The sequence below is a fragment of the Scatophagus argus genome, chromosome 5 (genome assembly GCF_020382885.2).
Source record: "Scatophagus argus isolate fScaArg1 chromosome 5, fScaArg1.pri, whole genome shotgun sequence".
NCBI lineage: Eukaryota > Metazoa > Chordata > Actinopteri > Scatophagidae > Scatophagus > Scatophagus argus.
The window spans coordinates 12,584,187-12,611,382 of record NC_058497.1 but is presented as its reverse complement, the minus strand read 5'-3'; the positions used below and the strand labels follow the sequence as shown (position 1 = coordinate 12,611,382).

The following is a 27,196-nucleotide window of genomic DNA, read 5'->3' as shown; positions in this document are numbered from 1 at the left end:
TTCCTTTTATAGGAAAATTTTAATAGTTATTCAATGTTCTACATTTTACAGTAAATATACAATTACAAACTTGGCTTAGTTATAGTACTAAGATCACTAACTGATCTTTAAAAAAAATAAACAAACAAACTCAAAAAAAGTAAACAAAAAAAAAAAAAAAAGAAAAGAAATAAAGAAAAACAAAAAAAACCCAAATTAACAAAATTAAAAACAGATTTACACTTCATATCACAAGCCTGACGCTGGTCCTTTACTCTGGACCAAATATCTAACATACAATTCACTTCTCTCAACGCTTAACAGACGTTGGGCTTCTGTTTCAAACACAACCTTTACGGTAACAGATATACCATAGCATGTGCAAACTGGGTACCAAACTAAAACTTCCAAAGATGGGGTTGTTCCTAATACTCGATCCAATGGGGATACAAGTATGCTTTTTTTTTTCTTTTGGAAGACAAGGAATTTCCACTTTTTGCATCACATTTAGTCAAATTAAACTAAGAGATCTCTCTGACATATTGAAATTAAAAAGCTGCAGCAGAACATCGAAGACATTTAAGAGCCTACTACTCACTGTGATAGTAGTGTTTTAATTTATAGTCGTGAAAAAAACTAAGACTTAGCAACTGCAAGGCAAATAAAGAAAAGAGAGAGAGAGAGAGAGTGGGAGAGGGAAGATGGAAGAAGAAGAGAGATATTCAGCAAATAGTGTGGGGGGGGAAAAAGAACAGAGCAATCCTAATTAAAGTTACCAGCTTTCAACATTTGGAAACGTCACTGAGGACAGAATGATGGGTAATAAAAAGATGATAAAAGATTCATGATTAAGACAACTCTGCACAGCTCCTCCCCCCTCCCCTCCTCTCCCCTCCCAAACACATCAAAGTGTTCAACTGTCCATTTTCACTTAAGTGCAAATTGAAAGAAATGAGGCAAGGAATGAAGTAAAATGAGGAAGCAGTTTGACCACGCTGAAAAACTCACTGTGATCTGTGTGTCTGCTGCTCTAGTGAGCCTTCATGTTAAAAACTCTTATTTTTTTTTGACATAAAATGATCAACTCCTCCTCTAAGAGCAATGAATAAAACCTTTTTTTGAGAGTTTTAGTTTGTTGTCTGAATTGGCATTTCTGAAGAGACATTAATTTGGGAAAGATACCCCTGGAAAAAAAAGAAAAAAAAGAAAAGAAAATCTTAGTGCTAAAAATGTGACATCCAGTATTAAACGACACCAATTAGTGGGCTCAAAACCTTGAACCACGGTGATGTGTGATGCAACATCCACACTTTGTCAGTGGCGACATCTAGTGGAGATTTAACAAATGGCAAAAAAAAAAAGAAAAAAAGAAAAATACAATAGATAATCACAATTAGTGACACCAATTTATCCCATACTTCAATATGACCGCTACTGAGACAGGGTGGAGAGGTTTGCAAAGGTCTGAAAGCACATAAAGGCTGTGAGAGCAAAGGGTTAAAAGAAATGGCAAAAGTGAATGTGGGAGGAGGCTGAACATCTGCATCGTTTTGCATCCTCGAACGTGACAAAACTAAATGTTTGATTGGTTGGAGAGATGCAAAATGGCCTCTGAGGGAATTTGTGGCACAAAGTGAAAACAGGAGCAACACAGAGGATACAGTAATAAAGATAAAAGGGGAGACAGGCAATAAGCATTAACAACAGTGTGAGAAAAAGGACAGCAATAGGAAAACACAGATTCACAGGAAGCTAGACGTAACAAGGACTCAGAATTCACCGGTTACTTAAGAGAAGAAACTAATATTTACTGAACGACTGTTGGTGAAATATGGCACAGGACAAATGGAGGCTGAGGGTTTTCAAGACATCATTCAATAGATCTTTGCGCCCACAAGACACAACAGAAAGATCCAAAAGCATCTTGGTAACCCTTTGCTAACGCTAACCATTTTGGTTCTGTCATGACTCCGTCCTCTGTTTCCTCAAGGTCTGTAAATCCCGGTGTATTTATAAAAAGTGGGTATTTGATGACGAGAATTTCCCCAAGTCCTGAAGTTTATTTACTAGACCTTGTCTTAACTCCCCCCCACCCCTCAGTGCCAGATAAGTAGAGGACAGAGATGCAGAGGAGGTAAAACAAAATATATATATATTAAAAGCACAACAGTAGCTGCCACACTGATGCAACCATGCTTAACTAGAAATACATTACTGTACCACTTGCTGTATAAATATACTGCATTTTTTTTTAAACTTAGAGATCCAATGCTATAGTGAAATACACCTGAATATTATGCATACTTATTATGCTTAACTGACCAGAGGGAACAAAGGAAAAAAAAAAAGTTTAAATGAGAAATACTGACAGAAGTAGTGGTTGTTTAAATAAATCCTAATACGAATAATATTACTGCTGTCGCAAGAAAATCCACTTCCTTTATCTTTTCAGGTTTACTGGCTTGAATTAAAAACATATAAGATCCTTACATGGTGGGAACATGTTAATACACTCATGCCGACTAAAATCCACTTTAGATCTTTTAAACGAGGGTCGCTTTAAAAATAAGGCTCGAAGATAGACGATTTTCATCCGACAGCAGCATTTTGTAATATTTTCTTGAGAATTAACCTACTCGTGTACAAACATCTGGACTAAGAATACCTCAAACACTCAACCTTATTGTTTTATTTTTAATTACAATATAAATTGCTTCTCCCTCCCTCCTGCACTACAAAGCCTAGGTACCTGTTACTTCGTATTATAGTCAAGTTTTTTTCTTGTTTTATATTGTGCAATATTTCCTCACAAAGTTATTCAATACCCAAATTCTTGATATGTTCTACTCTTCTTAGCAGTAATTAATATTAAATGGTTGCTGCATACAGAGCCTGTAATCCACATTTAGAGATTACAACTAAGCATATTTAAACAAAAAAACAAACAAAAAAAAAAATCAATTCAAAACGCTGATAAAATAATTACTGTAAGTTAACAGCTGGAGGCATTCCCTCTTATTTTATTGCATTATCAAACCACTTCATCTACATACCCGCACAGTAAATGCTTTTTGTTATACCAATCTGTACTCTGCAGATCATGAAGTTGTTGTTTGAGTCTCCTTTTTTTTTGTTTTTTTTTTATGTTTTTTTTAAATCCTGAAAAATACCACAGGCCTCACCTACATATTAAATTCCACCACCACCACCACTCCGTGTGTTCGTAGTGTTTGATTCAGACAGGTGATCAATACCTTTCTATGAACAGAAATGCCTTTACATGTAGAAGCATAAAAAGGCAAACAGAAAATGGCTATATATGGTCCTCGTCTCATTGGCTCAAATATTATCCTCAGCAAATGACAATTTTCATGAAATCAAACTTTATGCTGAATATTTAATAGTTGAGATTAATGTTTAAATGCAGATATGTGTGAATCTCCAACTTTTGCAAAAAAGAAAAAAGAAAAGGAGCACAAGCGAACTTTTCATAAAAAAATACTAAAAGTCCAAAAAAGCCTCCCATTTGCTCCTGAAGGCTAAGCTGGACTGAACCAGTTTAAAACCGAGTGACACTGCATTATCACAGCTCTGTAGTCTTGCGAATATTTGTTAATAATCTTTATAGCCATGAATGTTGAAACCAGCACTTTTTGGATGACAGTACCCTCATTTTTCTCTTGAGATTCACATGGGAATACCCACACAGTGAAAAAACTTGGACCCAAATTCTGAGAATAACAAATCATCCCAACGACATGGGCCAGATGTCCACAACAATACAGCTGACCGGACCCAATCTGTCAATATGGTGCAGACCCATCCATGTCATTGGTTTGGTCTTTTCAGCACTCATGGCACTGTGGAATGGACAAGTGGACTGAATCCTGTCTGTCAATCAGAAAATGTATTGTAATGGCTGGTCCTTTATTAAGCATATACTCAAGAGTCTGGGTTTCTATCTGTCTAGTGTTTGGTTAGAAGTCCTCGCATGGAAGAAGGAAGGAGGAGGAGGAGACGATGGAATCATAGTGAGAAGAATCAATGCACAATACATGTAGAGCAAAAATAGCAGTGTGTTTGTGCAGTCTCTTGCAGGTGAACTGTCACAAACTCAAATGTATTGTACCTTGAAATGAAATGACCAACTGTGACCCCATTCTTCCTTCCCTCCTTGCTGTCTGTTCTCCCTTTGTCATCCCGCTCGCCTCATGTAGAAGTCCATGTTGTGTGTGTTTGTTCATCAGTAACAACTTGACTGGAGGTATTATACAGTAAGTGCCACTAAGTGACTGCGTGTTTTCCAACACACCACTGGAGCCACTGTGCGTGTGCATGCTTGTGTGCATGAGAACGTGCCCACGACCACCCATTTTTTGGTGGTTATTATATGGTTATTCTAAATATGTTGCACATATGCTGTGATTAAAATTTCAACAGTGCCACAACATACCAGCCTGCATAGTATGTAGCATTAAGTAGGCATTGTTTTCTTAGTGTACTTTGCTAATGTGGACACAGTGGGACACGCAGCAGGATGGGTAACGGTCACTTAAGTGCTCTGCTCATAGCGACATAGCACTCGCATGGAGACGTAACGACAGGGATGGCAGATTGACAACTGCTGGACAGACAGCTACACGCTGGAAGACGACTGCGATTAAACCGAAAATGAAACAAAGTGGATAAAAAGAAAGGATGAAAAGGAAGGAAGATCAAAGGTAGGAAAACAGAAAAAAGTGGGGTTAAGTATTAAAAAAATTAAATAACCCAACAGAACCACACAAAATAAAATCCTAATTCTGTTAAAACCCTGTGCTGATATCTAGTTGTTAGAAAATTTGGCAGCATAAGTCAATAAGTCTTTGTAGTGACTGACAGAGATGATAATGAGGAATAAGTGCCCAATATTTTCCAGCCAACTGAGCAGCAGCAGCAGGAAGGACCACACACACACCAGCACAACACAGAAACAGGAGCAACTGACACCTGATTGGTCAAGAGTCCTTCTGGAGTTCCATTGACAGACAGAGCAAAAGCAAGTGAGGAGATAAAAAAAATAATAATAATTAAAAAGAAAAAAAATAACCATTCAAAATAAGGTAATGACTGGTTGGCAAATGAACAGAGAAAAAAATAAAAAAATAAAAGCAGCTTTCAGAAAAAACGTTAGAGAATGTCGCTTAATAACAATAACAATAATAGTAAAGTGGCTGTTGCACTTTAGTTTTGTTCTTGCAGACAGGTGCCGAGTTCCTGTGGTTACCAGTGGGAGCCCGTGTAAGATTTGACCAGTTGCATACGATGGTGGACTCCAGATCTGGGTGGAAAGGAGAGCAGAGGCACACATTGGTGACTGATTTAAACCAGCCACAGTCCTCTGAGGAAAAGAGGAGGGTAAAGAAAAAAATACAAGGCAGCGCAGTTTGTTCAAGTCACAGTGACAACACAGATGGAGGAGAGAAAATTGGGGTGCTGAAGAGCAACTCAAAGAAGAAAAAGCAAACAGCAGGAGGGCAGACTCACATGACGGGTGGGCTCTACCAGTGAGGCGGTACGTAGCTGTACCCAGGTGTCCCTTGGGGCCTGTAGGTTGGCACAGTTACTGGGTGTCCTCCGATCTGGGGGTGCTGGGGCGTTGTCAGCAGGGTCCCTACAGCGCGTTAACAACACCATTAATGAGCTTTAGCCATTTAGGAATCCATCTGGCAATAAGCCAAGAAGACTCAGGTTGTATTTTCTTCTCTCAGTGGAAAGCATTTTTCCATTTTATTTTTTTTAAGATTCACCAAACATTTTGTTATGTTTGCCCTGTTTTTTTTTTTTTAAAGCATTTAAGCAGCCATGGCAACATACTCCAGCTCCAACATTGTGAGTCCTGTAACTCACAATTACTTTTATTGTTGTTTTATCTTCTTGTTTTATCTATCTTTGACATGCAGGAAAGAGAGAATTATTTTTACTTAAAAAGTGTCATTAATTGATGATCAAAATAAATGGGAGTTTAGCTGTTGTAAGCGGCTAGTTAATTAACTGTCCACTTGTTTAGGATCTAGTCCATACCTTGTTTAATGATATACAGACCTGACGCTGCCAAATACACAATATGCAAAATCTATTAAATATGCAAGCCAAAATAAATAGAAACCCTAAAACCCTAAACACGACACTTCAACACGCATTCAGTGAGCAAGATTGAAAAATGTGTGTGTGCAAGTGTCAGAAACCCCCACCTCCAGCGCTAATAACTGACTTAAAATCAGATTACAGTCAAGGTAGAGGCCTCAATACCAGAATGTCACTTCTGAACGGAAACAAAGTTTTGTGCCTACCTGCGCTCATGGCCATGGTTGTCCCGGCTACCATCCCCATGGCAGCCATACCGTTGTTGCGAGGAGCAGGAACAGGGACGGGGGCAGGGTAGAGGGCTGTAGACGGGATGCTGTTAGGCTGTACCACAGTGGTGTGATGGATCACATGTGGCTGAGCCGCATATACTGGCTGGGGATAGTACGCTCCCTGTCAGGATGAACACAGGAGATGGTAGGTGAGGCTGAGTGTGTGTGTGTGTGTGTGTGTGTGTGTGTGTGTGTGACATATAACGCTCACATTAAAATAAAAATGTTTATCTTATTTGAAGGAAGTCTGAGAAGATGGTTTAACTACTCATAGTCATTTTTCACCGCTGGAACAAGAGAAGCAAACAGAAAAGATTAATTTTCCATCTCTCTTCTTCCTTTTAAACTATTTAAACATTAGAAATGTGCACGTTAGGAAAAAAAAATATTCTGGCTCTGTTATTGACTCATCATTTGTAACTGCAAATGATGAGTCAATAACAGTGTATATATCATATATATAATATATATCATATATTCAAATAATTCTATCTTGCGAATAAACCAGTTCATTTATTGAAACAGACAGCGCCTTGTTTTCCTTTCTTTTTCATGTTTTTTGAGAGAGGAAAGAGAAATAGAAATTCTCTCATCCACACACTGAACACAGTACAAGGTCTGAATCAAAGCTACATCCCTGCAGCCAGAAATGATGAAATGTGACTTAAAAAACAATTACTGCAGAAACAAAATCTGAGCCGAAGGCAAAAAAGGAGATTTTTTTTTCTCCCTGCTCACAAGAATTTGTTTAAAGTTAAAATACATAACTCTTGCAAAGATGATAGACTATTTGTTGCTCCATTTATAGAATTGCTTCACCTGACTGTATTTGTGCTGTTGAGTGTAATCAACAAACCGGACAACATAAGCATATTAAAGTCCAAGTTACATGGCACAGCCAACCGAACAGATGCGACATGACAAATCTGATGTTTACAGTTTTCAGTACCAGAGTAGAGAGTGCGTCTCTGAGGTAATGTTGTCACTGTTAATTCAGTGTCTTTACCTGTGCATAAATGTTCTGCTGAGGGTAGGCACTGCGGATGGGGTACATCGCTGTTGGGTATGGGGTGGGGGTCGGGGTGTAGGGAGGAGGTGCTCCATTGGACTGAGTGGGAGGCACTTTGTATGGAGTGCCTGCTGAAGTATATCCTGAACACAGGCAAAGACAGAGGGGGGAAAAAATAAAAAAGGATTAGAAATAAATTCCATTAGAGCTTCACCGATGAGAGTTTGTTGTCTTAACCCTGTTTTTTTGTGGAGTTACTGCAGCAAGCTGTGAACACAGCACAGCACTGACAGATCATCAAGCTGAGAGTGTTATAGGGAACTTATTGGAAAACAGCTGGCTGTTTACACATTCAGCAGATACAAAGCAACATTAGTATTTTATAGTAAATCTGAGATTTTTTGTGTTTTAGACATTTGCTCCAACAAAACAAGACAGGACGTTGCCTTAGACTCTTCTAAGATTTTTTTTTTTTTTCCACTGATTTTTGATATCTTACAGACCAGACAATTAATCCATTAGTGAAAAGAATAATTGGGAGAAAAATTGATAATATAAAAATAATTAGCTAGCAAATCTTTTTTTGTTCTTCATTCCTAAAAAATCCTCTAGACGGGGGACTGGTGCTGTCTTTTAATAGGGCTTTAGTCTCAAAACAACACAGCCACAAACACACACGAACCTCCTTTAGTTAGTCTTTGAAGACAGCAATTTGGCCTTGCATTCCACTAAAAAGAACAGCAGTGTTATCAGTGTTTATGGAGTATATTCACGTTATTTTTTTTTGACGCATATACAGTCAAGCAACCTAAAGACGTCAGTTTCAGAGAAATCCCTTTTGATTTAACCGTAGTCACCATTTAAATAAGCCTACTTCAAAAGGCTTTTACTGTAGGACAGTGAAGGAATCTGCCACAGACCACTGCATTAATGTCTGCTGTGAACAGAGCTCTGCTCCATGGGGTGCAGTACCTCTGAACTGCCACTCGGAGGAGCCTGAAGGTCAAACATGCTACTAGCTAGTTGCTGCTGTGGAGCTTATGAAAGCGCCTCTCTCACACAAGGACAAGGGAACAAAGAGATGCTGGAGCTTCTGTGTGTGTGTGTGTGTGTGTGTGTGTGTGCATACTCTCACACACACATTCTTTGCTCCAACATGGATGCAGGGCATTAGAGGACAACAGTGTGTGACAATTACACAAAAGCCCTGCTGATAGAAAGGAGTTTGTCTATTCAATGGTCTTGAGAAATAATGACATTGACCTAGACATGTTTCTAACCAAACCGCAGCTGGCTTGACTGGAGATGGATGTTAGTCGAAAACACAAAATCTAAAGATTTGGATTTCACCACATATTAAGCTCAGCAGAACACAAAGAGAGTAGTGAAACAAAGAAGAAATCTGCTGATTTTAACATCAGCCTCAATAATTAGGCTTGAGTCTTTCGTTGGAACAAAGCTGGGTGAGCCCTGCCAAAGCATACCTGATATTTTGCTAGACTTCCAAAAGATAAAACCAAACTGGGGGAGGGGATGCGACGAAAGGGGCTTCAAAAGCAGCATGGATGAATTCTACAAACCCATAGTGCCTTGGAGAGATACTTAAAATTCAGGAGGAGACAATTCAAGGCGGTATCTTCACCCATATAAAAATCATAAAATCTTATCTTTTATATATTGATGGTAAATAATGGTTTGCAAATAAATTTTATTTACAAATATTATTAAAATTAAAATAAATTAGATTATCCCTATAATCCCTTTCCAAGATGAAGATTTTTTTTGTCATGTGTGAGACATTCAGGGATTTTATAGTTTTTTTCTCCTTTTTTTTTTTTTTTTAAACACTCGTTTACCATCTGTCACCCCTCTGTCTGGAACCACCTAAATATCACCTTTAAAATCAACAACTTCACAGAATGTCTTACAGATCTTACTGAAAGCACATCAGTATTGTGACAACATTATAGGGATCACTATTGGTGCTTTCACAAAATATTAAAACAATGGGATTTTTGGTAAATAATCATCAGTAATGTGGATAAAATCACTATCTGGGTAAAGGCAAATAGTTGAACAGCCTGTAAGTTCATACACCTCATAGCTACATCACTGTACTGTAATGCAACCTTTAAAACCAGGACAACACATATGATATCATGCTAAACAAAATCTAAAATTATATATAGTTTCATATCACAGTATATAAATATATTACCCAGCCTTGACGCATACATCATAATGTGCCAATAAACAAAAAGAGGCTGTAACGTGATATGATCATACTGGACTCAGTCTGAGTGTCTGGGCTTAAAAGTTCAAGATCGCCTCACACTAAACTATCTACATCCACACAGACACACCATATCTGGAAAGCACCGAGACAACTGTTATTCCCATCTGCTGCAGGGACCAGACACTGAACCCCAGCAGAGTACGTATCTGCTACTATAAGGCCACTGGCAGCTGTTAGCTGGCTTGCTTCCCATTTCTTCACCATCAATGCCCTTTAGGCTGGGATCACCACTTAGTGCTTTCACATTATTACAACCTGGGTGGAGCTTTGAGCAACCTTCTGCTTCTTCAGAACATACTACGATGAAACGTGTTAAAGTATGAATGATTGTGGAATTACATCAAAACAAAATGTGAACCACAAAAAAAAAAAAACTAATTTGAAAATGTGCTATGTATGCATAATCAGCACATAAATTCAGCGCAGCTCTACAAAGCAGTACAGTAATAGATCATAGGACTCAAAGTTAAAATTCCACCAGTGTGTAATTTATTCAACACATCCCATCTTAATCTAAACATTGACTTTCAGTTCACACCAACACATTTCTCAAGTGCTTCTCAGAATGCGAACTGAACGATTACAGCAATTATTCATGATGAACTGGTTGAACATCCATGTGTTGTTTAGGGTTCTTCCGTTTAGATATAGTTATTTAAGAATACTCTGATGTAGCACCAATCACAACCACCAAACTAGGAATAGTTATCCTGAATTTACTGACGTCCTACAATCTGAAACTCAATTTTGTCAACATCTCCTCAGGCTTTATAAAAAGAGGGAGCTCCTCATTAGGAGGAGTTGAAAGATTCCTTGTTGCCGTCGATTGGCTGGCTTTTATTATGGATTTGCATCTATGTCACTATTTTAAAGCCAGGTTTGTACCCATGACGACTGTGTTACTGTTGTCAGCAGTAGTTTTGCACATGAAATGTGATTTCTTCTCAGTGGGAACCACACACTATTGGCTTCCTGGTACATTTGTGTTAACTGTATGATTCTTAACTTATGTTTTAACCTGTTGTAATTACGCTCTTCTTCTATTTTGTATTGTGCAAATAAACAAATGGGCAACAGCATCATATCTATTCAACAAAAAGTAGGCAGAAAGAAACATATCCTTGCAGCTTGATATGTGATAATGATGTAAAGTCATCTGCATATTACCAGTGTGTCTGTGTGAGATCATACATATATTAAACTTGGCTGGATCCCCCAGACTCTAAGAGCAGTTCCTCCAAAGATCACCTTGTTAATTAGAAACAAAATTATCAAATGGTGTGCATGTATGTATGTGTGTTGGGGCTCACCTGGTGGATACCCGGGACTGCCTGTTTGATAGAGGTTGGGTGTATAGGTGGGAGCTGTGGCAGGATACCCTCCTGGATAGCCTGAAGATGAGAGAAAAAATATCAGGAACCACAGCTTAGCCACACACACACACACACACACACACACTACACTCCCCACCCCCCACACACAGGTAGGGCAGTTTTTGGTATAGTCGGTTTTGCACAGATGGCGCTCATTAAAAAAATGTCTGCACCAATAACACGGTCGGCTGAATGTGTCTTACATACAGACAAGACACACCTGCCAATATGCTGTGGGAGGAGATAAATTCAGAAACATTAGCAGTGCACACAGACATGTGCAAAGCGGTGCAAGCGCACAGCGCGCACACACGCATGCACACACACACACACACACACACACACACACACCATTGTGCGTCATCAATTACAAATCAACCAAACAAAGCACATTGTGAAAAAGCTTTTGCTGATGAAAAAGCTGTGAGTTCGATAGAGAGGGAGGCAGAGAGGAGAAAAGCAGGAGACTTAAGAGACAGTACGTTCTGCACACCGCTTTCTATTATTGGCAGTCAATCTCAGACTGTTCAGTAGCTTTGCACCTTTGCTATATCTAGCTTTAACTGCTCTCTGCTGCTGTTGCAGGGTGAGCTACAGTCAGATGGAACAAATGTAAAAAAAATATATATATATATCGGCGTCAATCTACACTGCAGCAGAGACTAAGGTTAGTGAATCTGTTCTCAGTTCGGTTTAGTACATTTGTATTACAGATTACACAAAAAAAATTCATTACTTAACATACATAACAAAAAGCCAACATTAAATTCAATGTGTTGTTATGGATATAACTGAAAATATGCATTGCATTTACATTTTCAATTTCACACAAAACTCCATAACCTATAGTCTGATTAGTGCTGAAACTATGAAGTATTGACATTTCAATTACCCAGAGAGAAAAGTTGACATAAATTAAATATAAAACAAAATAAATATAATTTCAATCACTCAAATTTTATAAGTGATCCCAAAACATCTTCACATTCCAGCTACTTTTCCTGCTTTTAAATAATTTAAGACTTTAAGAATCTGAGTGGTTTGCCAGTTGGAAGAATAACAGAAGTATCATCTCAGCTGAACAGCTGCAACACTGCATGGTTCAAAGGACTATGAACAAAACGTCTGGTAACTTGTTCAATTCATCATATGCGCTGATCTGAAGCCTTGCATTAAATGATACAACAGTGCGCCAGATGCTGTTACATCCTTATAAACACACACCAAGCTATTTTAATTAACAAGCTCTTTAAGTGTGATATGCCAGTGCTAAGAAGGGGGAATGATCATGGTTGGTGCTCCTTACCGGCACAAACATATGTATGTGCCTATTGACAAACTAAAAATAAAATGTCAATACTTTACGATGTAAATGAAAGAATACCAAGCAAAGCTCTCAAACTGTCATCATTAGCTGACTTACACGATTTGAGACGCTACTGTAATGCTACATAAAATTGAGACCAGCTCAAAGACTGACATAAAGCATATGAACAAACCAGGTGTTAAACAGCCTAGTTACAAAGGTGTTTTTGCTTCAGAAATAATGACTGAATTTGTTCACATCTTAATTACAATTACAACTAACAATGTTGTACTATAGCCCCTCTCTGTTGCATTATTCCTGGTGAGATGTGTTGGCCACAGTTAGTATGGTTAGAATATTTCAGGGCTCATTTTCTTATGTTAGGGAGAGGCTATTTACTATCAGTTAGATTTGCATCTATTAAAATCTACTTTTATGGACACACAAGATGGACTGCTTACTAAATGACATTCATGAAGAAAAAGAATAAAGTCTCTTTCAGGGAATAACACCTGAAGAACAAGCTCCTCAGACTTTGTCACATGTATGTCTTTTAGCACATGCAAATGTAAACTAAACAGGAGTGAAAGCACATAACTACAAGCAAAACAGTACTTTCATTTTACTTTCATACTAACTCCTTTGTAAATACATGTGTAAACTTACTTAACTACATCTAACACTTTCTAATCGAAACTCCTACAGCACATTTAAAGAGACCAAGAGAAGGAAACTGTGTGTAAAGAGTGATGGATGTATCAACAAAATAAAACAAGAAATAAAATAATAGTAGTAAAATAACATCAAGATGGAGTCAGTTTATCAGTTTCAAACTTTTGCATTGGGTTAGAAAGACGTTACAAGAGACAAAAGAAACAAATCTGAAAATGCGAAAAAGGCTTTAACAAAACCTTCACTAGTTTTTAATTTTAATATTTTCTACTGCACATATCCTCTTTGAAAACTACATTAGTGTACAGTCATAATATTAAGGCATTTCAATCCATTGCTCAGATTTTTGCCACCTATTTTTATTAAATGTCTTTTCTACTGCAGCAATCACGTTTGTTTAGCTTAAAATGTTAATGCTTTGTTCAAATGCCCTTTAAGAATATTTATCGCTCTGGAACATATTCTGTGGACTGGAAAAAACTGGACGTAATGTAAAATTGCAAGACAGTATGCATAAAAATTATGCTGTTACTTAAAAATCTACATGGGAACAGGTTGGCAAGAGAGAGGAGCCAATATGGGGTGAATGAGCAAAAATCACATCAGCTGGATGCATTAAGGACTTGTCAATCAAAGTTGAAACCTTCGCAGTATTTTCACCTTGATATTTACCTGCCGGAAAAACAATTTTCTAAACCGTGAAAAAGTGATTTAAGATATGCTAACACTAACCCATTTATAAAGAATACAAAAGAGGCTTTATCACTCAAAACTTTTCACTTTTACAGAACTTCGGGATCATTGAGAAGCCATTAGCAGCATGATCTTTCTCTTCTTGAGTGACTCAGCAAGGTTTGCCCATTGCAGCCATCCCTGAAAAGATCATTTTAGTGATATAGAGGAGGATAAATGTACATGTGAGCATCTTACCTGTAAAGGCCATGTTCTTAGGGTTTCCATATGGGGTGCCAGGCTGAACAGGGCTGTAGACCGGATTCATAGCTGAAGATAACCTGTTCTTACTGAGAGACAAAGAGAGAGAAAGGGAGAGAGAGTGAGTGAGCGAGAGAGCGAGAGTGAGCGAGAGAGAGAGAGAGAGAGAGAGAGAGAGATTGAGAGAGATTGAGAGAGAGAGAGAGAGAGAGAGAGAGAGAAGGAAACAGAAAGTGTGGCAGGGAAGGGGATAAAAGAAGAGAAGGAAAATGGAGGGGAGAGAGACATGAGCCATGTAAATTGGAAAGAAAATTGTTCTGATTATAAAGCACATACACACACGCTTCACACACATTAATCCCAAACTCGGGTTCTTAAGGCGACAGCTGAAGCATTTTGCCAGCATGCAACAAAAAAAACAAGCCCCGTGAATCCTCATCCTCAAGTAGGCTCAACATGAGCATGTATTTAAAAACACAGTGCTGGAATAAAAAGCCACAAGTACTGACAAGAAAGCACAAGGACGCATGGATCCACAGAAAATAATCATTTGGTTTCCTGTGTGGCATTACAGCTAGCCAAATGTAGCCAAATGCAGGACGAACTCCCCTGGCCTGGTTTCCACTACAGGCCAGAACGTAAGAGTGGCCAAATGTAAAAAATGTATGGTGCTGGAAATGGCTGGGGTAAAGACCTCATAACTATTTATATTGTATCTCCCAGAAGACATCTCTCTCTACCGGCCTCCCAATGTTGGCGAAAAGACCTCAAGTTTTTCTTTATTATTTCAACTTACCTGTCATTGAGAATATGGGCATGGGGAAATCATGTACGTGTGTGTGTGTGCGCGAGAGTGTGTGTGTGAACATGCATGCCCCGTACCTCTTGTGCGTGTCTGGTTGATACATGAAACTGAATTTGTCTGTGGGATGCCCGCTCGCCATTCTTGCTGTATGCAAATGAGGAAGGAGTGGAAGTGGATATGCAAATCTGAAATTAAAACAGCGAGAGGTCATGATTACAATGAACACAGAAAAATAAAAATAAAAGAAAATTAAAATTAAATAAATAAAATAAACAGCAAAAAAGCAAGCACCAGTGCAACGGCAAATGGTTAGTGACAGCAGCAGGGGGAGACAGTGACTTGGACAGCATGTTTGAGTGAGTGTTTGTGCTAACTACTTCGTCTTTGGCAACCAATAAATGCAATTAATAACAGTGCTAAATGCTAAACAGTGCATGGATAAAACAATTTGCAAATATTGTGACAAATGGACTGTTTGCTTTTATTTTATTCAAACACCAACAGTTGTTTTTGTGCATACAGAATAAGCTGTTTCTTGCAGTGCTGAAGGATAAAATAGGATTGAACTTTTACGAATTTCTGTGTAGAGCCTATATGATGTGCAGACTTCCGTGACAAAGTAAGGCATGAGTGTGAGTGTATATATGTGCATATGTGCAGTACAGAACATCCAATACAAGGAGCAAAGCAAACATCAAGACAGCCAAATGAAAAAGCACAACACACCCAGTGAGCTGGCAAATGACAGAGAGCAAAACAGGAAAGAGAACAAAATATAGTACAAATAGACGGAGTGTTGCTCCGAGCCATGAGTAAGCATGATCCAGTGCACATGAGCCAGAACCACAAGAACACTGCACAGACATAGAGCAGAAGAGCTGAGGAAAAAATAAAGAGAGGAGAGGTGTATGTGAGAGCTGCATGTTATTTGAGTTCATGCGTATCTTACTTCCATTTGTGAAAGAGATGGGACCTGATATGTGATGACAGTGATGAGGCCATTCGTGTCTGGTTTTCATGTGTGTATGTGTGTGAAGGTAGAAGACTGTGTGAAACATAAAGTGTTCTCTGTGCACACCAAATCAGTTACCCATTCACCATGTAGAGGTTCATTTTATATATTAGTTTAATTTATTCATTTTTACATACTCGAATGACTTTTTCACCTCTAGATATTTGTGAATTCGATTTTACCCCAAGGTAAATTTCCAACTTATACCCGACCGATCCATCCTGGATCTGCGTCTCATGGCCAGTTGACAAATCCTTTAGATGCACACAGATTCACTGTCATAATTTCTGGGCATACACTGTGCCGTGGTGATGCCAAATGGCACCAAGTGACACTTCAAATTAGGCAAGAAGGCATTTCGATGCTTCATCCAGGAACGCTGATGTCAAAACACCCAAAGACACTTTGACAGCTGAATGTGAGTACAAACACATGTGCAGAGGCTTTTGAGATGTTTTAAGCATCTCTGAAACATATGTATGCATGTCCCAAAAATGAACAAAAACATGAACTTGTTTGTGGGTGTGTAAAACATCAAGAGCGGGGGATATGTCGACTCTGATTCATAATACACGTATTCATATCTTAGAACAAAAGAATGTCCCGGGTGAACTGATTTACTTATTGCTGAACACGGCACACACTACATTCCTCATTAATCTACTGTATCTCCTAAACAGTAATTCCCTCCACTAGGACTACTTTGATACAACACTAATATAATAATAAAAAAGAGATAGTCAATACCTCTTGACACTACGTCAAAAAAATCAAAATAATAATAATAATAAAAAAAAACACCTAGAAACAGCATTTTTTTCCCGATTATTGGCAAATGACTAAATTAAATAATAAATTACTTTTAGTCAAGTAAAAAATACAATATTTCCCTCCAAAATGTAGGTGGTTGGAAAAATAAAGTAACAGAAAATGCAAGTACCTCAAAATTGTATTTGCATACAGTACTTGAGATAAATAATGTACTTAAGTCCTTCAGTGGTTATTCTAAACTTTGACAAAATTTTTATTTTTACTGTAAATACATACTGGTCACAAATATGACCTAATATATGATCAATCCCTTTGATGACTAACGATTAGTCCTAACAATAAAATAAATAAAACATGTCAGTTGATCCCTAGATCACATACCAACACATCTGTAATAATATTAACATCTGTGTTGAAAAACAAATCATTGGGAAAATTAAAATGTCCACCTGATGATGACTCTTGCTGAAAAGGGATCACCAAAGTTATTACTATTTGTCCTGAAGGTAACATGGATATCTGTTCTAAATTTCAACAACAGTCATCAAGACAATTTACTTAAACCATAAATGTTAACCTGCTAGTGGATGCTAGAGGTAAGGTCAAGTGATGATTAGGACCCCTGATCTGGGAACTGAGGAAGACTGGCTCATCCACTAACCAGAAGGTTGGTGTTTTGAGCCCGAGCTATAGCTGTGTGTTGAAGTGGACAGAAAGCGCTGAATCGCTCCTCATGAGTGGGTCTCCACCACGCATGGCAGCATGATTGCCATCCCTATGGCCAATGCTGATGGCGCAGGTAAAAACTGCTTTCACTATTTTTTTTTTATTATTATTTATTTATTTTTTTTAATTACCATCATTATCATCTCTTCAGGAGAAGAACATCACATGACTATTTATTTGCTTTATGGTATTTGTAGTATTTTGATGCACATTTTAAATTTTCTTATAGCTTAACAGACACTGAATATCAAAATCATCAAATCGAAGTTACAACCAGCCATGTAAGAGCTTTAACAAAATGATTACCATAATCCGCTGGTTATTCAAGGGAGCTAAGTTGCAAAGCGCTTCTAAATGCACAGTGTGAGGGAAAAGCACCCAGTAACACATGGACAGGTGGCTAACCCCGAGGTCCAACTCTGCAAAGACAACACACACCTAATTACAGTTTTGCCCGGGAAAGACGAGTGTGTTCATCTGTTTTAGCCTGGTGTGTGTGTGTATGCAGGGGCAAAGGTGGCAAAAAGTGAATGAGCGAGAACAAGAGGGGTACAACAGTGTGTCTAATGAAGGTGTGTGTGTGAGGAACAGAAGACAGCAGAGATGCATGTTATGAGTAGGAGTGTCTAACCACAAGTCCCTTTGTTTTGAGGAGGAGGTGACGATGAAGCGCATTAGCCCTCTGTTCCTTAAAAAAAAAAAAGTCCCCTTTTAAGTCAGAAGACCTCCAAACCACTATCCATGACTGTAAAAGACCTCACAATAACCAGACAGAGAAAGGAGTGTACAGTTACTTGTAGGAACAGAGGTGAGTCACACATATCACAGAGATGAACTAAAACTACACCATATTGTACAATGTCAAAAACATACCCACATTTGGTTATAGACAGACACCAGCAAACAGTTTGGGCTGTCAAGGCCAAATACTTTAAGTAGTGTAATTTGCAGAAAGCTTTTACTGTGAAGGAGCGGCAGAACTGCAGGTACACGGCGTTCACAAGCAGCTCTGAGGACTATCTGGTCACAAAGAGATGGTCTGAAGTTATACTTGCACTTTATAACAGCTGCATCAGAATTTACACTAAGCACACACACACATTTTGATGAATTTTTTGGGGATTTTTCTTTTCACTCTTCTCTCCATGATAGAAAAACACCTTCTTGAAAGAGGGCAGGGTTAGCTGCAGTGCACCATCCCTCCATCAGCCACAGGGCTGCTGCTCACAGGGGACAGTGATGATGAAACTGTACGTGACACTAAGTCCTTTCACGGATCTCCTGACAGCTATTACACCTCTCGGTAGGTTACGACAATCAAACCAGTGACCATGTTACCACAATTTTGACTCCACAACAGCTTGCCATCCTCAACATGGAATTGAGTTTCAGTTCATCTTTCTTTCTGCTACGCTGCAACGGTGAAAATCATTTATCAGAAAATTGGATTTGCACTGAAAATTGATACTGCTATTTCTGTTTCCTTCTCTGTCTGTCTCCCACTCGCTCACTGAAACTGCTACACAACAGCCAAAAGATGGGGTATGCCGTCTAGTGGATGTTATTCACAATTACGAACTGACTTGCTTTCTGTCGATGGCTTGTCACCACTACAGCGACCAAAAATAATTCACACTTATCTTTGAAGATTTTTCTCACTTTATATTTCATTTCCTGAAAGATATGTAGGCTTACTAAATGCTACCACAAAAAAATACCACAACATAACAAAGTAACATAAAATATATGGTAATATCGAAACAAAAAAATAATTAAAAGTTTACTATCATAAATTTGACAAAAATAGCACAGAATGGTCACTTTTGAGAACATGGAACCAGGAAATATGTGCCATTTTTGCTTGACAAACACATGAAACCATCAAATCACTGAGTTGGTAATCATGTTTTTGACGACCGGCTCATCATTTCAGGGATTCATTCACTGCTGATTGACATAATGAAAGAGACCTTCCTGTGTTACTTTTCAGGACTTTGTCAAGCTTAAACTCTATTAGTGGGACTTCATTTGGACTGAATGCACATAGCCCCAAGGCCTGAGTTCAAAAACAAAGCTTGCTAGCCTGCAAGCTCATAGAGCTGTGGTCCGTCTGTCTGTCTTTACGTGTTTTGTGTGAGATCAGTAATGTGCCAGTTAGGTTTTTTTTTCCAGATCATTAAAGTTTATGCCCACATTTTTTTTATTTGTGCATGTTAATATAAATACATGCACGATTCAAAACAATAATGTTGGTTCCACTCCATAAAGGGAGATTCCTGCAGCCCAGAGGGATGAGAAGAGGTAATAATGAGGGAGGAGGAGGGAAGGGTTGTGAAAGAATAAAGCTCTCTCACACACACACTCACACACAAAGAGCACCATTCCTGGAGAACATGTACAATATAACACAACCCCCACACCGACTCTTATCCTCCCACATAATACCTCACCAGGCATCTACTCTTTAAGCAACAAATCAAAAACGGTAGGCGTCATCACACTTCTGCACAGAAGAGAATAAAACAGCTTTTTTCTTTTTTTTTTAAATCCTCAGGAAGGCAGCGTTTCACTTGGACCATACAGGAAGGAAACAAAGAAAATCTTCTATCAATAAATTAAGTGTAATAAGATGCATAAATAGTATTTTTTTCCTTACAGACCAATTTATATTCAAAATACCTACGGTGATAAGAACTCACACTTCATAGGCTTACACTGGGTAGGTCTTTTCCTATTGTTGACTTTATTCTATAGCATATTAACATGGGCTCCCTGGACTGTGAAGCTGACAGTGAGTCTATTGACAAAGAAATAATGAGTAATTGTTAATCATTTCAGACCTTTTTGAGCAATAATGTCAAAAGTACACAGGTTCCAGCTCTTCAAATGACAAACAATTTCCCTCTCTCTTGTTTTGTCATCACTGATAATAAACTGAAAAAAAATTTGAAATGTTGATCACCACAATTTAATTAAAAACCTTGACCTTGCCCTCTGGGAGAATGTCATAGGCATTTTTCATTATTTTCTGAAAAATTATTGACCACCTCTGATCAATTAATCAACAAAAGAAATGACACATTCTTGATAATGAAAATTATTTTCAGTTGCAACCCTACTGTATGACCACTGACTTAATATCCATGGCCATAACATGTAGTGTTTATGCAGGATCTGATCACTCATAATGTGAAGTTAATAAAGCAAATAGGTCTCCTGGGCCTTTAATAAAGCAGAAATCTTAATTGCAGGATGATAACATAACACGGGCCTAACGATCACACTAACTACAACCTACAGAAAGAAGAGGCAGTCTAGTCCAAGACCAGATCCTAACACTTTGTGATGGAATCAGAAATCCCTGCCTGCCTTCTATACAATCAGACCTGCCCTGAAGCAATGAGATCCGAGCACCCTTGGGCTATTTTAGATCTAGGACAGCACTATACACTCTGGGACAGCATCTGCCCTTTTCTCTGTGCCGGCGTCCTCCTCTTCTATTCTCCTTTACAAAATCATCTCATCAGTCACACACCTCCTAGACCCACATCCTTGGATTATGTGACAATATTCTCCCAGCCCTGAAAAAAATGGAAATGTTTTTTTCAAGCACAAAGTTCCTATACCATAACATAAATGCCCATCAATGTTATCCATTTATGGAGGTTTATGCTTCTGCTGTGGTAATTATTAGTTTTCAAAGGTATTGACCGATAAGAGGCACACATTTTTAGGACTGCAAAATGTCATATCCATGTACTATACTGATCTTTCAATCCTAGTACCTACTATGGGTCATGCTTTAGATCAATTTTTTAACACAATGACAGGATCAGGCCAACATTTTACCAACATCACAAACATTTTATAGTGTGAAAAGTTAACAGTATTACCTCCACTGAGGTTACAAGGAATAGAGAGGATGATAAAGTCGTCCCTAACAAAGAGAGTCCTTATTTAAGGTGTTAATTAGCGGCTTCTGTCTAACTTTCTTAAAAGGGAGCATCAAGTAATTTGACTTTAATAAGTTTGCACATCAACTACGGAATTACAACACTGATAGTAGGCATGAACAATACTGGGAAAAAAGACTGGAGGTCTACGGCCATGTATAATGGCCTAGTGAATCTGTAACAGTCCTTTTAAACCAGACAACAAAATTGTTGGATGGATGTTAAATGGAGAGAAAAGATTTCCAAGAGACATCTGTAGATACCATGTTACCATGACCCAGAAGGAAATTAAGCACTTCAGAGGAGCTAGAAAATCATGCAAGAACTCTGGTGGAAAAAAAATCCAATTTTTAGACACTATTGTGACTTTTATAAGCAAATTCTTTGATGCAGTTGAACCAAGTGTGCGCACATTATGTGCAGGCCCTCAAGTTTGAAAGCCATGGGGAAAACATTCATTATTTCTGCAAATCAAGCAAATTGATGAACTGTCGAAGGCACGGATGTGGCCTTTATTTCACAAGTACTTCATCAGCAAATAACTGCATTTTTTCCCCCACTAGCTTTCAAGTCATGTGACCCAGGGACTCTAAATCAATAGCAAAATTATTTACCGTACTAAACTGGACAAACAGGACACATCACTTTTACTGGATTTTGCTTCCACCTGTTGGTACCCGTTCACCGGTTACACTGGAACATTCCATTTGGGCTGTGTGTCCCTTTATCTTTTTTCCTGTCCTCTTTTTTTTGTCTACCCTCACGTAGTTAAGTAATAAATTATATTGTGATTTTGTACTGGTGTGCACAAACTGTGTAGACCACACATGCCACAAATATTCTCCAGCTTTTGCCATCTTTGTCTGAATAAAACAAAATCTTGGAAAATTCTGTAAGGATCCTTAAAGGCCTATTGTTTTATTTTTAAATTTTAAAGTTTCAAAATGCTGGTTGGCCTCCATGAGCTACAAAAGCTAAGTAATGCTCTAATTTATTACAAATCACTAGGCGTATCATTTTTTTGATTACTTATACAGTAAATGCCTCATCATCCTAATTAAGATAGGGGAGTACTTAAGCTGCTGGGCAAGGGCAAAATCTGTATGAAGATTGTCATGAATTTGTTTTTGAGTTTTAATAATCTTTAAGATTTTTTTAACACTGCTTTAGCAAAAACTAACAGACAATGTGAATTTACTTTTACTGAGGAGAAGGACACTGTCTTGTAGATAACTTTAAAATTTACTGAGGCTTTTAGTATAAAAGCTGCTCAAGACAGGCTCTATTACTCAGTGGTTTAAGAAGTGAAAACATATTCCAAATGTCCTCTTCACTGGATTCATTTTCTGAAGAACTTCTGAACAGTTACAGGGGGAAAAAAAAGGTTACTCATGCACACACACACCCCATTGTGAGCTGGGACAGTCAAACCTCTGATAAACAATCAATACCTCCAGAAAATATTAACAGCAGACAGGCATTATTGTCTGTGGTGAAGGAGAGACAAGACAAATACAGGAGGAAAAAAAAGACTATAGCACTGTAGTTAAAATGTTTAGGGACTGATCACCAATTGTCCTGAAGCCACTATTTCACCACTTGGTCACCACTTGTATCTGGTTACTCTCCTCTGATAGATGTTTGGTCAAATGTACACAGATGCAAAATGTCCAAGTATTTTTACCTTAAAACTGTACTCAGCTGAAGTACTTCAGTACATGTACATTCATCCATTTTCTTAACCACTTTATTCAAACAGGGTCGAGAGGTGGGGTACACCATGAACTGGTCATCAGTCAATCTCAGTGCTAACACACAAAGAACTAATGTGCACGTTATCAGGACTGTGGGAGGTCGCCAGAGTACCTGAGAAAACCCATGCAAGCACAGGGAGAACATGAAAATGTGGCAGGGAAGGGCCAACCCAGACTCCGACTCAAACCCTATTCCTGTGAGGCGACCACCACGCCGCCCCTTCGGTACATGTATTTACTATAAACTCCAAGGTGCGTTGCCAGTAAGCCACTTGTATCTAAAGGGAAAGATAGACCAGGGCCACAAGAATATTTCACAATCTTGAGTAGTCAAAAGCTGCAGACTGTAACTACAGTAACAACATGGGAAGACGCACTCTGATGTGGACAGTCCTCTGGTCAGTCTGTCATTTGCTCAACGGTAGCGTGTTCGTCCCTTACGTCGTTGTTTATTTTTGGGCTTTTGCTATTGTAACATGTCAAATGTCTTCTGTGAAAAGTAATTATTCAAACAGCATCCCAGGTGTACCGTAGCTGGGTATGAAGAATCAAAACACAAACGCTGTGTCCCAATTCCAAAATAAAATACAAGAAGAAACTCATGTAACGTACCATTTTGTAATAGCAGCATTTAATACAAGACACGCTGACAGATAAAGGTGCCACTCATAATAGATATATTGTACTTTTTCTGATCTTTTAGACAGTTATGATGTTGGATGTCCACTTTACACTTATCAATCTGTCTTGGCTATTGTGGTATATCATATATAGGCTAAGACTGCATTAGACTGCACATTACACAATTACACACAAAAAAAAGTTTTACCTGAGATGTACTGCCAGACGGTCTTGGGTGTTGATGGGGTCTTTGAACTTTCTTTTGTCCATAATGACACACTCTTTGAAGATCGTGAGGATACCACTAAATACTTGTTACACATCAAACTTTCCATCCCCTACTTCTGACAGTTACTCAAAGAGTTCACATTACATACTGTTTTGGTAATGCTAACATTGCTGCCAACATGCCGCCTCTGCATCTCGTCACAACCAATTCTATTTAACTGGACTCTGTGGTTCATTTCTAGCAAATGTACCTCTAAAGTCACTTACCAAACAAAAATATTCACTGGTTCCAGCTTCTACAATGTGAGGATTTCCTCTTGATTAAATTTCCCTTGGGATCCATAAAGTATCTAACTATCTATCTATATATTTTATATGACTGTAAAAGTGTACAATATTGCCAATAGGAATATAAGCATTTCACCTTGGGCTCCATTAAACTGGCCTTTTTTCCTCTGACATTTTGCAGATTAACTGATCAATCGACTAATTAATCAAAAGATAATGATAATGATGAGCATGAAAATAAACATTTGTTACAAGCCCAGCTTTAGCAATGAACTACACTGATAAATAATTTCCATTATGAAATCAAGTGTATTCAAATATGAGTCATTGTAAAACACTGCAAACTTTCCAATCAGTCCAACCACACCACTGTCTGTATCTGCTAGCCTATTGTTGATCATCAAGTTTAACAAACTGCAGGCTGGACATCAGAGCAGGACGAATCTAGGAGCTGCCGCCTGTAAGCATTTCATTCACAGATCCATGATGAGCAACTTATTAAGTGGTTCAAACCACATGGGAAGTAAATGCTAAGAAGACAACAGCCTGTTATAGAACCAGTGACTCTCGTAACATTAAGTGACTTCAGCTTTCAATAGTTTGACAGTTTTACGACTGAACTGTACAGCCCACCATTCATACAAATGAGACAGTGCTCAATGAATGCCCACCCCCTTTTCCCCTACCACTGCAGACAGGGGTCACTTTAGAAGTCAGAAGATGACATTGGACTAGCAAATACTTGAAGTACTTTGACAGATATTTGAATCAGAACAGCATTACTTTAAAAAAAACAAAACAATTCTAGTTGATATTAAGCAACCAATACAATGCCATTTGTGAGTGGATATCTCGAAGATGACATTGCATTTAAAAGGCTTTCATCTGTATCCTGCCTTCTTATGAGTCTTAACGAGACTGTGCAGACCCTGTAATTTTTTTGATTGGTAGAAACAATATGATTCATATGCTGTTCAAGGTTATGATAACAGCTGTCAACAAAGTAATATATTTTTGCATGACTTTAAATAAAAAAGAAAACAAATCACATCACTGAATGTATAGCATTTCTTCTAGTCTTTGCTGAATAATATTTGAACTGTGTGGAGTTTACTTACATTGTATTGCTCCTAGTGAAGGCCAAGAACAGCAGTGTATCAGAAATCCCTTTAGACAGATCATTTTTGTTAAATTAAATGGGATTAGCAGTCAGTGAGTAAAATAAGTAACGCCCCCCCACCCCACGCACACACACAAGAGATGATTGTGAAAAGGATTTTTTAAAAAATTTTTAAAAATTATGCATTTAGCATATCCCATAATCCTGTTTCTTTTGCACTATTACTGCATACTGCATTACTGCTGTTACTACAACTCAATTGTAATTTACTTGGTTTTGATTAATCACTCAGTTAAGTTTGAAGTGTGTATGATATGAAACAAGCAATTTTAAGATATCATTATAGGCTTTGAAAAACAGTACTGGGCATCTTTCACCATTTTCTGACATTCTGCAGCCTGATAAATTATTATTTAATCAAGAGCTGGGCTACAAATTCATCACTAATGAAAATAATCATTAGTTGCTACCCTAATCGCTACACCGATCACACCAAAACAAAACTCTATTTTGTATTTGTAAGTTAATGCTTATTCTGACTGTACCATGGGTGGTCATGTAACTAAACCTGAACCTCAAGAGGAACCTCGTGTCAGTGATGAACCTGAGAATCGATCGGTGAGTTGACAGTGAAAGGGAAGCATCTAAATCCACTTGGCAAACATTTACTTAAGCAGCTTTTAAATATTTATGTAAATTTTCAAACACAGCACAAATGCTGTACAAAACTCAGTTAAAAACAAATTAGTGCCACTTCAAAATACATTTGTTAATAATGGTAACTGTAACCTGGAGGATACAGCTTACTATGCATACATTTGTATTCACCATATCAGTAGTTAATATGCATTTGTATCTATCAGAGTATGACATGCACTGGCAGTGCACTACATTCCTAAGATAGCAAGCAACGCCAAAACAGCAATCGTTGAACAAAAATGGTCACACTCAAAGAAGCTTAAGGCACCATTTTGAAAATCCACTGATTTCTAGATAACAACTCCGAGATGCCATCTTGCCAATTATCGCCAGATGAGCTACCGTTAGCATGTCTGTTCAACCATTCCGAAGCACCTTATGCAGGAGTCTAGCCGGGTCACATAATACTAACATTAGCTTAGCTTGCCTGCTAGCCTGAGAAGAATACAGCTAACCCGCCGTAGCATCCCTGCATCCCTCGGCACACGCTGCTGACTGCTAATTAGCGAGCTAGCTGGGCAAAGATTAGCAACTGACAATGAAAAACACTCTCAGTGGGTCAGAGCGGACTGCACCGGAGCAGCAGCTCCTAATCTTTGTCGTATGGTCGAAACCGTTAACGTCAAAACCAGTAGCGATAAAACAACTAGAATCAGTTTGATTCCGCAATTTGGGCAAGACCGTTTAGCTTAGCCTGCTAGTCCCCCGCTGTAGCCACTACGGAGGACAATTGAAGGGATACGGAACGGGGAAAAAAGACAGGAAAAACAACAACTAGCAAGTCGACACATGCACATTCCTTCCCTCTATAATAAACAGTGGACGAGACTTACCAAAGTCACTCGGTTGAACAAAATGCGATCTCCCGTGTGTGTACGTGCCTCCTCTCGTGTCTTGTCTTCCTCAGGTCGGTGCGGACTGGCTCTGCTACAGCAACGTTTTGTCGGACCAGTGGCGCAGGGAAGACAGCTTTCACCCGAAGAGACGGCCACCGTGTGGGGGATGGGGATGCACTGCCGGGAGGGAGAGAGGAAGGGAGGGATGCAGGGATGCAAGGAGAGAGGAGGGGGGCACCGACAGTATGCAGAGCCTATATTAATAGCCAAACGATAATAATAATAAGCAGATCAATATGGTTCAGACCGAAAAGAAAACAGCAAATGAGTGACGGAATGCCCTTAGTTTCTGTCGTGCATTTTCACTGATATTACTGGTCCTACTCTCATTCACTCAGTAATATAGCATTTGATTTA

General features: G+C 38.5%; 1 protein-coding gene across 3 annotated transcripts; it reads right to left on the bottom strand.

The window, feature by feature from the left end:
- On the bottom strand, positions 1-26,983 carry fam168a (family with sequence similarity 168 member A). 3 transcript variants are annotated; one of them, XM_046388829.1, is made up of 8 exons: positions 26,777-26,978; positions 14,849-14,956; positions 13,964-14,055; positions 10,993-11,073; positions 7,384-7,529; positions 6,312-6,498; positions 5,506-5,632; positions 1-5,299 (listed from the first exon to the last, which is right to left on the bottom strand). In XM_046388829.1, exons 2-7 carry the CDS (start codon positions 14,908-14,910, stop codon positions 5,520-5,522), a joined length of 681 nt encoding a protein of 226 aa, XP_046244785.1. In that variant the 5' UTR covers positions 14,911-14,956; positions 26,777-26,978; the 3' UTR covers positions 1-5,299; positions 5,506-5,519. The 3 variants fall into 3 exon arrangements, with proteins under 3 accessions (XP_046244785.1, XP_046244784.1, XP_046244787.1); XM_046388828.1 differs by lacking the exon at positions 26,777-26,978 and adding an exon at positions 23,817-25,088; XM_046388831.1 differs by lacking the exon at positions 14,849-14,956 and having other exon boundaries at positions 26,777-26,983.
- Positions 26,984-27,196: the final 213 nt, after the last annotated feature.

Coding starts and splice junctions, on each gene's coding strand:
- fam168a (XM_046388828.1), bottom strand. CDS start 23,878: ATGGACAAAAGAAAGTTCAAAGACCCCATCAACACCCAAGACCGTCTG. Junction 14,957..23,816: donor CGTCTGGCAGTACATCTCAG/GTAAAACTTTTT, acceptor TTTTAATTTCAG/ATTTGCATATCCACTTCCAC. Junction 5,633..6,311: donor AACCATGGCCATGAGCGCAG/GTAGGCACAAAA, acceptor AACGCGCTGTAG/GGACCCTGCTGACAACGCCC.